The sequence below is a fragment of the Alosa alosa genome, chromosome 19, assembly GCF_017589495.1.
Source record: "Alosa alosa isolate M-15738 ecotype Scorff River chromosome 19, AALO_Geno_1.1, whole genome shotgun sequence".
Classification (NCBI taxonomy): Eukaryota; Metazoa; Chordata; class Actinopteri; order Clupeiformes; family Clupeidae; genus Alosa; species Alosa alosa.
Window position 1 is genome coordinate 4,702,396 of NC_063207.1, and position 11,943 is coordinate 4,714,338.

At 40.6% G+C, this 11,943-nt stretch overlaps 1 protein-coding gene across 1 annotated transcript in view; it reads left to right on the forward strand.

Annotated features, from left to right (window-relative positions):
* The window catches only part of nrxn3a (neurexin 3a), a 321,288-nt gene that overhangs the window by 139,072 nt on the left and 170,273 nt on the right, over positions 1-11,943 (forward strand). Inside the window, 1 exon segment of the mRNA XM_048228504.1 lies at positions 3,145-3,264. Coding sequence (XP_048084461.1) covers positions 3,145-3,264 — 120 coding nt within the window.

Here is an 11,943-nt window from a genome sequence, read left to right on the forward strand (position 1 = left end):
ATTAATGCATGACAAGGACATGCATCTGTGCACATGGTTTGGTTCTGACTCCCCGTGGGATTCGGCCGGTGTGGTCAACCGCATGCACAGAACGGTGTAATGGGATTCTGCGGAAGCTAGATGGCAATGATGCTCCACTACTTAGGAAGGCGTAAGCAGTGACCTCACACACACAGACACACACACACACACACACACACACACACACACACACACACAAACACATGTACCAAACTCTGCAAAGGATTGAATAGAAAGCAAATTCATTTAACAATTCTCTAGCATCTTTTGATTGAATTGAGAAGGGTCATTTTCAGTCAAGGCGTTTCAATTGTTATCTATGTGACAGCAGTGTAGCAGGTGCACATTTTAAACTCTGTCGAGCTCCCAGTCTTAAATAGCAAGTATGTGCTTTGTTCAGTGTCTCATTTTTCTATGTCTCACACTAACACAGACTCGTGTACTGACTATCACAGTCCTAGTCATTTTAACATCATCATATGATTGAATCAAATGACATTAACAACAGCAATAACACTATTCACATTAAAGTTCTCTGTGTGATCTATGAAAGTCAATGACATGTTTAACATTTTCTTCTTTCAATCCTTGTCACTCTTATGATATTGTGTAGTTTGCTGCTGCTATAGGACACACATTTACATACACATATACACACTCTTTACTCCAACATACTGTAGATTAAATATTCTATGCAGAGAATATTTCAAATAGTGCTCATGAAAATACCTTAGAATCATTTAATCATGCAATTTTGTAGATTTTATGTTAATGCTGAGTTTATTTTACCATCATAAAGAGAGGTGGTTTGATTATACTCTCTCCAGATCAGTAAGCATTGTATTTCCACTATCTGCTGAGAGTATAATCTCTCATCTCCACTCCATGTAGTTTAAAGTCATTGGTGTAATTCATTTTCTACTCATGTAGAGGTTTTTCTAAAGCTCAAGCCCTTCCTAAGAATGGTAGCGCATGTCAGTTAGTAAAGCAGTCGCTTTATTAACCTGAATCATTGACCACCTTACTAACCGTTTGTATTGTTTTCGCTTTTCTGTTCTTTTGCTAACAAAGTTGGTTTCACCAAAGCAGACCTACAAGGTAGAAGGATCAGTTCCATTCTGAGTTCGGCTGAAAGTTGCTCTGTGTAATGTCTTGTGCAATGTCAGCGATTTTTTTTTTATCGTACCCCAAACAAACAATCAACACCCAGACATGAAACAGTCCAGGGACCAAAACAGGTCTCAACCGGGTGCTGTTCCGGTCCCCGACTGGGTGCCAAAATGGTTCTGTCCGATAATGTCTTGGTATAAAATGGTTCACTTCTATTCACATTTACAGCTCAAATTATCACCTGCACCATCCTGAAAGCCAAAAAGCCGCAAGTGCGTATGTGTGTGCAAGAGAGTCCTGCAAAGCAATGATTGCAGCAATGCTCATGCATAAATAAAACATTAGCTGACCTGTATAATTATTTACCCCCCTCCACACTCATAGTTGACACACACACACACACACACACACACACACACATACAGTACACACACACTATCTCATTTTGTTCTTGTTTTATGCTAATGGCACCGGGCTGAGTACTGCTTCTACCAGCTGTAGGAGCTGAGTGTGAGGAAAACCATTAAACAGCCTGGCGGAGGTCAGGACCCAGATGCTCTCTTCCTGAATGAGGCCAGTCTGATTGGGGAATATGATTAAGACGCTAATTAAAAGGACAGTGGCGTGAATTCAATTTAAGATCAGGACAGACTGACAGGGAGTTTAATTGAAATGGAGGGAGTGCTTCCACATTAAAAGCAAAATGGCCACGTCATGAGACAAGGGGGATTTGTTCTGTCCTACAGCAGAGACACCTGTACTTGATGTTTATGCTCATGATTAGGCTCATTTTGTGGTGAGGTGCATTACGTTGACTGAGTGTTAAAAAACAGCCATTGCAATTAAAACTGAACCACAGAATCTTAATACACTACTTTCAAAGGGGTCAATATTGAAGGGTCTCTCACCTGCTTTCAGGAGCCTTAGACACATTTGGTTTTGAACATCATGAAGTGAATCATTTTATCATTCATAGTATCTGTTTTAACACACTAAGCATTACACAGCAAATGCACTTTTGGCTAAGGGATTTTTGTTTGTTTATTTATATTTATGTTAACTAGTTTATGTATTATTTCTCACTAATTCCTTGCACAAGAAAATTGCATTTAAACACTGTTTAGCTGCAGTTATCTTCAATCACATGGTTGTGGATTTTTGAGGGGAAATCGGCCTTCATCCCAACATGCTTTTGCCCTGTATAGCATCTGTTGTTGCATTCCCTCTAATTGTAGTTGAGTGTGTTAAACATTTAGGGCTCTAATTTGAGGTTGGTAACGCAGCGCTGGCGTTTTGATATAGCCCAAGTGTGTCCAAATATTCCTAAAGTTTGTGTATACCGAGCTAGTTTGCACATTCCGGTGGATTTAAAAAAAAATTAGGCTTTGATTAGAGTGTGCCAGCTAGCTTTAACTTGAGGAACATTATGATACACACAGGCTATATCATCATGTCAATGCTACATTACTGTTCTCGAAATATGGCCCGGAGTGTGTTTGGAAAAGGTGGTGAACATTATGGCCACAACTGGTATGAACAGCCAGTGTACATAACTTTTATAACAACTGTACATATTCAACCATATGTACACCTCTTGCTATAAAATGTTGTCTCTGCCTTGTGTTGATTCCTGCTAAGTGTAGTGCCCCCCTATATTTATATGACCTGTGTTTTTGAGTATTTTTGAAGCCCAAAAAAAAAAAAAAAAAAAAAATGTGTCTATTTGTTGTGTTCCTTTTCGAATTGATAGTCTAATCATTGCATTCTGAAGTTGTTGGACTCTTCCTTTTTATTTGTGTGTGACTACTGTACCTACTAAAACCTATTGAGAGGGAATGCCGTGCTTGGGTTTGTCTCATAATCCTCTTTTGAGTGTCGTTTGGTTCGATTCTCCAGTACCTCTACTAACCAGGTTGCATGGCGGCACTGAACGTGCCCATCCCCTGCATGACACCTAACAGCTCGCTGGTGCCTGTTTCCCGGTGTTTCATCGCGTTTGCTTTGCCGCCATAGGTCCTAGCACCACGTGCCAGGAGGACTCGTGCGCCAACATGGGCATCTGTATCCAACAGTGGGAGAACTACACCTGCGACTGCTCCATGACGTCCTACACCGGCACGAACTGCAACGATCGTGAGTATTTGATCTGTCCGCTCGACCCCGACTTCTGCATCGTGTCATGCCAGGGTATTTCAAAACTATAGCCTTACAGGGCTTTTCATCATCAGCTTCCACACGTTTGCCTACAACCAGTCAGGTGCGCGCGATTCTTTCACTCGGAGCTAAAACTGTGAGTAGGGGTTTCAATACAACCGTGAGGTAGTTATCCTGGATTGCACTCATAGTTGACACGATTCTCAGTTTAATTCTGCTGTCCAGGGCTGCTTTGCTTTGATGAATGGATAGATAGCTCTTAAAAGGAAGGGGGACATGCTGGTAATAACAAAATGTAATCTTATCAAGTTTTGGTACATAAAATCCTCTCTTATCACATCCACAAACTAATTCGTTATCTTGCAGTGTAAAATGTTGACACTTACTTCATATAAACAAACACATAAAACATAAATGAAAACATGGGAAATGCTTTCATATTTGTCAGACAGACATCTGGTAAGTGTAATGTTTCCAGATAATTCATGTTGACACACACTTTAGAGGTCCAGATAGCAGGCCATTTCTGCTCAGTTTCTTCCCTAGTGCAGTATTCTCTCAGATAGCCTACACACACAAAACAACACAACTCATTCTCAAATGTAAGTCTCCCCTCTGGCCCTGCCTTTTGCTCTTGTAAACACACACACATGCATAAGCATTCACTCAGACACACACACACACACACACACACACACACACACACACACACACACACACACACACACACGTCATACACATGTCATACACACTCATGTACACATACTGTATTATCACATATTTAGACAAGGACATACACATGCACAAAAGCACAAACATTTATGAAGACTCCACTGAAGACATCAAAGAGGTAACTGCTGTTTTTTTCCTTTCCCTTGTTTCTTTGGTGTTATGATCCCAATGAATAGCAAATGAAGTCTGGGTTTCTGACTTTATATAAGACCAAAATTGGTACTAACTATAATGGAAAATATTATATAAGTGATTTTTCCACCACTCTATTCAAATGACAAGTGGATCTGACTTTATGTTCAAATGAAACCTTGACACAAGAATGGATAACTTGAACATCTACAAATGTTGAGTTGGATGAAAGAAAAATGATTTCCCTTGACTTTTTAATCGATAATGGCCTCATCTACACTTGAAAGAGCAAGAAGAGAAGAGGTCATGGTGGCTCTTTGAAGTCCATGCCCTCTCTCTCAGACCCATCTTACAGTAATAAGTAATCACTCCACACCCACAGCGGCTTGAGAACAGATTTGAAAATTATATATATGAACATTACCACTGCTTTGAATGACAAAAGGGTAAGTCCAAAACACACCAGAAGTCCAACGCACTGGTTTCTTATTGAAATACACCTCCAGGTGACCACTAGTGACACAATTAGAGCAAAATCAGACTCACAGGCCTTGGTTCAAAAAGAGGTTGCCATGCAGTTCTTTTTTGTCTTAAGCCTGTTTTTGTCCTATCATAAGGGAGAATCTTAATGTTACCTCATTAATATGCATATATATTAATATGATATATGACTTCAGTGTCTGCTGTTGTATTTGGATGGGATATAAGGCCTGTGTGTGTGTGTGTGTGTGTGTGTGTGTGTGTGTGTGTGTGTGTGTCTGTGTGTGTGTGTGTGTCTGTGTGTGTGTGTGTGTGTGTCTGTCTGTGTGTCTGTCTGTGTGTGTGTGTGTGTGTGTGTGTGTCTGTGTTTATGTACTCGCGTGTGTGTGTGTGTATCTGTGTGTGTGTGTGTGTGTGTGTGTGGAGCAGGGGTTGTATTCTATGCGATTGCTGTGTGATTTCTGCCCATTTTAGAGGCAGCCAAGTTGACCTTCCAGTGATTGAGGTATGCGATGCGTAAGATTGCTCTCCACTGGCTCCCGTCTCTGCCCTGCAGGTCTGGGAGGACTGAAAGAAATGCATGTCAAAGAAGCGCACACAGGGCCTGATTGAATCATATGAAGCGATCTTGTGAAGGGACACTGGGGAATGCAATGTGTTCATGAAGAGAAAGATGGAGAGAGAGAGAGAGAGAGAGAGAGAGTTGAAAAAAGAATTGAAAGTGTGGGGATTGGGAATGAGAGGAGACAGGAAGGAAGTGACTAGACAAAAGAAAGAGAAAGGAAGATGCTGCATTCGTGGAGAGAACGATAGAAAGGGATGATTAGAGAAGCACAAAAAAGAAAGTGTGAAGAGTCGAAAGAGGCAAGAAGGAAGTGACTAGTGAAAGAAAGAGACACAGGAAGATACTACGTAGGAAAGGGATTGGAAGAGAGTAGGTACTTTAATAGCGAAAAATTGAAATAGAAAGATGAGGAAAGGAATGGTAAATATATTTGACCAAAGATTCTAGAACAGAGCTCTGTTCTAGAATCTTTGCTTTTGACCTTTACTGAGGCAGGTTGATCCCCATAATCTCTGCTGCCTCCTAATAACAGCGGGTACAGTGCATACACTAACACAAGTTTGGAGTAGACTTTCCGTTGTGCATAATCTTCCTTCTCCACTCTTCTTGGCATGTGTGGTTAACATTGTTGTGGCTGCCTTGTCCACGTGGCTGAGCAGCAGGGGTGTCGTGGTAACATAAGAGGTGGGTAAACTATAAATTCTGTGATCTCGGTGAGGTGGACTGGGCCATGCGGTATCAGAATTTTTAAAAAAGGCATTCAGAACATGTGTGATGATGGTGGAGGTTATTGTCCAATGTTTATAACAATATGAGTGCACTCTTAAAACAAATGTGTTGAAAACACAACTTGCTTCCAGATAGGGACAACACAGTTTGTGTTGTTTCCAACACAATCGCTTTTTGTGGTATTATGGTTCCTAGATTGTTGCTGAGTGCACATATTGTGAATGTGGATAATACAGTCTGATTTTTTGGTGAATAAACAATTTTGAGAGGTGAATAAACTCTAATAAGAAGTGGGTAAAATCTATTTCTAAAATTTCAGAGGTCGATAAACTGTGTTTACTTGCGTTTAGCCTCCACTACAACCCCGCTGGGCAGTGAGCACTAGGTGGCAGTATGCCGATGTTTCACGAGTTTGAGCACAAAACAGGAGTGTCGGTAAACAGAGCAATTGCTTTCTGCTGCGGTACTTTCATCAGGACTTGATTTTGATTTATGGTTTGCTGCTGCTGTTGTTTTTTTTCCTCTCCCACTAGTCTTTAGTGCTGATTACCATTCAGAATGTAAAACTAATACTTTTTGGTCCCATCAGCAAAGGATTGATTTTGATGTAGCAGCTATAAACCATGGTTTTCTTGATTTTAATGGGCTATGTGGATGGTCATATTCAGCATAGTTCGAAATTACTTCTAAACACGAAAAGTAATAACCATTTTGACAGCACTTTAAAAGTATTTATGACTTTTGGTTGAGGGTTTTACCTGTGTGAGTGACACATTCAGATTGTCAATGTACAGATTGTTGTATGCAGGATCAATGTTTGCTATTTGTTTGAAATACATCTTTGGGAAAACTTGAGTCTTTGCATTTTGGTGCATCGTGCAGTGGTTTGGAAAAAAAAATCCAGTTTGTCTAAGCAAAATGTAAATGTAAAATGTAAAATGTTGTTGAATGGAATAATATTTCCATTGAATGATACAGTTTTATGTTTGTGAACAAGCAATCCATCATATCATCATCAATCACAACCATGTAACATGTTTAAAGCCACTAATTACTTTTCAATTTCAACTTAATTAGTGCCACATGTACACCACACACACACACACACACACACACACACACACACACACTACTAGCCTACTACTGTTTAGAGAGTGTGTATCAGTCTTCCTGGTCGTTGCAAGGCTTGCAAGTCACTCTGACTTTGGCACAGATGAAGCTGCTGTACTAATGAATTAGTTGGTAGCAGCTCCATTAGCTGTTAAATGATGTTGCAGCAAATTAATATGTGTGTACATCAGAGGGAGAGAGAGAGAGAGAGAGAGAGAGATAGAGGGAGGGAGAGATACAGAGAGAAAAAGAGAGAAAGAGAGAGTAATCACAAAGCACTCTACCAGCTATCTTTTGAATTGACCGTCCTGCCTTGTGTTGTGATGAGCTGTGCTTGGTCAGAGTCAGGATGGCTGCAATTTTCTCCAGCCGAAGCTTTTGATTGCCCAGGGAAAAGTGTGTCTCTCCTTCACTGAATCCTCCTTTACTTTCTGCCTCAGGTTGGACTTGTCCAATCCTTACCTTAACAGAGCAGAACTAGACAAGTGTTAAGGCAAGGTAGAGCTTAATCACCCTGTGTACATTACTCAAAGCTTTACTCTGATGTGTCTCATTGTCTTAGCTGCTGGTGTTGATGTGGAGTATAGCTTCAAATGATGCCATGAGTTGTTACTCTTTTTTGTTTTGTTTAACATATTATGTAAATCACAATGTACAATAATCATTAATGTACAATAAATAATCAATGTACAATAAATCATTATTGTATTAATTAATTAATTCTTCCCTGGCAGAAAGAACATAAAGAATATGAGAGTATTAAGCCACGCATCAATCTTTAACGGGCCTGAAATGGCTGATTCTCTGTCCTGCTGTGCTGCGTCTGATTGTGTGAAAAGATAATAGTGAATATTGACTCCTTTCCTTAAATGCACTATTCTTTCACCTCGCTTTATCTCTATCTTTCACTCTCTTCATTCTCAATTCAGTAAGCTTTAAGGGCATGACTGTTAGTATAATTTTACCCAAGCATAGCATATATAATTATCATTATAATCATCATTATCATATAACAAAAATTACTTCGACAAAATTTCACTTTGGACAAAAGTGTCTGCTAAGAGCTATGCATAAACATTAATAAAGGATTTTAAATAATAAAGATAATTAAATAAGTCAGGATAGAATGTTTTTTTTCCCCATCATTCACACACATCTATATAGTGAGGCCTCATCAGAATACTGGTAATATTCCCTCTATTTCAAAGAAAAATAAACCTGGCCCTTGCACAACCATCAATTACCGTGGCAACAGCAGAGTGAGAGGTAGAGAGGGGAGTGGGGCTTGCTCCATCCCACAGTTCCTCTGTATCTAATGCAGTGTTACCACCATGATTTCTCTCTGCCACACCAGCCTTGCCATTAGAGATAAATGGAGGCTGGAGATAATATGCAGCCCCACTGATGAACAGAAGTGATTTTTTCCCGTCCCATTCTGATTCTGTCCACATCCCAGGGAACATTGGCTTCTGCGTGGTCTTGTGCTCTGGATTCAGGAGCTGTGTGTATAGGAGTGGCCATATAGGGATGGGATTGATGATTGCATAGGGAGTGCCACTGTGACATGCACAGTATCAGGTTGAGTAGTGCTGTGGTCTTTGGGGATGGCTTCAAGGGGTATCAAGGGGTACATAAGGTGGATATTTCGAGTATGCAAGATGAGTAGCCCTTTGGTTTGATACTTCCGTTTTGACATTGAGACACCTGTGCATATACTCTCAATGTTTAGATTCAGATCTAAAAATATCTTTGCCAATTTACTCTTTTCAGGATAGAAACTTTGGATATGATATTGGAGAGCTGTGGGTGAAGTAGGTATAAGGAGCTGGTGTTGATTTATTAGACATAAGCAAAATACATTACAGCTGATGAAGTGCCTCCCCAGGTCTTTGAAAGGTTTGTTAGGAAACACTTCTCTTGATTTATCAAACACAAATCTACATATTCATAAGCAATGAATTCACATCTGACAGGAATAAATGCAAACAAATCTATTCTGGTTCAATTCTAAAAAAACGGGTCCATCTCTTCCAATAGCGCCCAACTAGTGCAGTCATATTCGCAGTCGTGAATTTCACGGTGAAAAGTTTTGCGTTAAATCAAAGCCTTGGGTGAGTGGTGGTGGTGGGCAGTGGTGGGCAGTGAGTGCTTGTGTCCCTGGCTCTGAGGGAAATGGGCTCGGCTTGATGGAGGACCTGCGGAGCTGGGTAGATGAATCACTTTCCTGGGTTCATATTTGTCACCCAGGTGCCTGGCGCTTATTGCGATGGCCGCTGACAACAGATAAAGAGCTGTGGCACACAGGAAATGACCTCGTCTGATGGGCAAGTTGAGACCGCCCTAACCCACTGCCCAACTCACCTGCTTTGTCACACACACACGTAACACACACACACACTCAAACACACACACACACACACACACACACACACACACACACACACACACACACCATCCACTCATACACACACACACACACACTCATACACACACACACACACACACACACACACACACACCATCCACTCATACACACACACACACACACACACTCACACACACCATCCTCTCATACACACATACACATACAGACACACATGAACACACCATGTACACAAACAGCCCCACCCCCACCCTCCCACACACACACACACACCTGTCCTTACCATACCTCACTCTGTCTAGAGATGAATTGGAGTACAGGGAGAAGAATAAACCTGGCCGTTGTATTTTTTGATTAGTGGGGTGTGAGTTTCGTCCCTCTCTGGACCCCAGATTGAATTGGAGGCACTTTATTAGTTGATTTCCTGTTTACGGAGGGGCGGGTCTATGAAAGAAGGATTTGGAGGAGGATGATGAGGAGGGGGGAGGGGGATAGAGCCAGTAATGCTCTGAGATGTTGCATATGTTGAAGAAGCTGACTGAAAAAAATATGGCCGGATCGATTGGCCTGAGGCTTAGCGTCTTTCATTTCATTCAATCGATCGAGCATCGAGCATCCCTCTTTTTTTGTCAACTGTGGCATATTCGTTTTGAGTTAATGCACTCTCTCTCTATTTGTGTGTGTAGTGTGTGTGTGGGTGTGTTAGGGGGTTAGTTTTGAGCACAGGTACAACTGTTTTGAGGCGATTGTTAAGTTTTGCAGAGGTTGTCAGAGGTTTTGTGAATGTAGTTTGAGATTTGGGGTTTGAGTGGAAGGGTGGAAGGTGTCAAAAAAATGTGTTTCAGCAATTGTGAAATGAACAATTTAAAGTAAAGTCATAGCCTAATAAAAAAAAAAATGGTAATAGAGTAAATGTAATTTTTAGAGTTAGAATGTTAAGAGTTATAACATTAACCATAATAATACAAACCAGAAGTATGAATTAGATGCCAGGTAAACAGATGAATGAAGAGTAGCAGGTTAACAGATGAATGAAGAGTAGTAGGTAAATCACGCCACTAACTAGGAATCATAGAGATCAAATCAGTCAAAACAGGCTTGACTGTGACCTCTTAGTGTTGATGGAAGGCCAATATAGCAGACGCTCATCAGAGGACCACGGTGGGCCAAAGGGACATAGAGCTGGATCAAGGTGCAGATAGCAAGGTGCAGATCCCTATAGGCTAAAACGAGGCATTTGAACTTAATTCTGGCTGCTATAGGAAACCAATACAAAGTAACTACCAGAGAAGTTACATGCGTCTTCTTTTGGATGATTAAAGACCAGACATGCCGCTACCTTTTGAATCATCTGTAATAATGGTCTCACTACACAAGCAGGTAGGCCAGCTAACAATGCATTGCAATAGTCCAGTTTGGAAAGAACCATGACTTGCACAAAAGTAATCTGGCATATTGTATTAGATACGGTCTTATCTTCTGAATATTATATAGGATAAACCAACATGACTTTGAGACTGAGGCTGCATGCTCAGGGGAATTTAGTTGGACATCAATTGATGGGCTATATCAATGATCAGCCGATTATCTGAGTCTTTACCATTACGACATCTTTAGGTCCAGTGTCCTATGTCCCTATTTGTTGGTGGTAGAATCAATGGTGCTATGAACTCAAAATAATTTTCTTGTCACGTCTCTGAATGTTGTCTATGGTTTAGATGCATATGATATGGGCGTAGTACAGCATATGAACTTGACTTTGAACTTGAAGTTCACATACATCAAAAAAGCTGGTCTTTAATGGTGGAGCCTCTGGTTTCTAGTCATGCATTATTCTTCTTCATGGATGCTTTTATTTACTAAGTAAAATGGTTGGAGTCTTTCATTTGAGGAACTCTGAGGGGAACAGCGGGCATTTTCTTTCAACTGACAAATGTGTTTGCCAGTGAGGTCATTAAAAGTGATTTTCTGTGCAGGCGTTCGCTGAATTGGCCCCTATAAAGGAAATATAGGGTAGTAAAAAGCTGTGTTTTTGTTCTCGGCATGTGACCTTGAGGTGGCGAAGATGTTTTGCTTTAAGACTGCTCACAGTGTCTGGACTCATCCATCACCACACATTTCCAGACAAAGCAAATTATGGGATGTTCCAACACATAAACATTGCAGATCGATATCTTTACCTCCTTTGGTTTAAATGATGCCCAATCAATTCTAATCCTCTTGTTGACTGTCCAGTTCAGTGTATAAATGCATTGCATGTCTGTCGTGACTGGTTTCCTAGTACTCTTTTAAAAATGGAAGAAACTTTCATAATGGAGGCTTTTTCACCCCCTGCAACCCATAATATGTGGCGCGATTAGATGCCCTTTTAAAAGGGAACTCAGTAAATCATTGTATTGATTCAGTCTTTTAGATCATTTATGACCTTTTAAGCTAATAGAAATGGAACAATGCTTTTTATTATTTTAAAGGCCGTGAACTGCTGGATCTGAGGGTCCAGAAGTGATGACTCTTTTTCCTCCCAAGT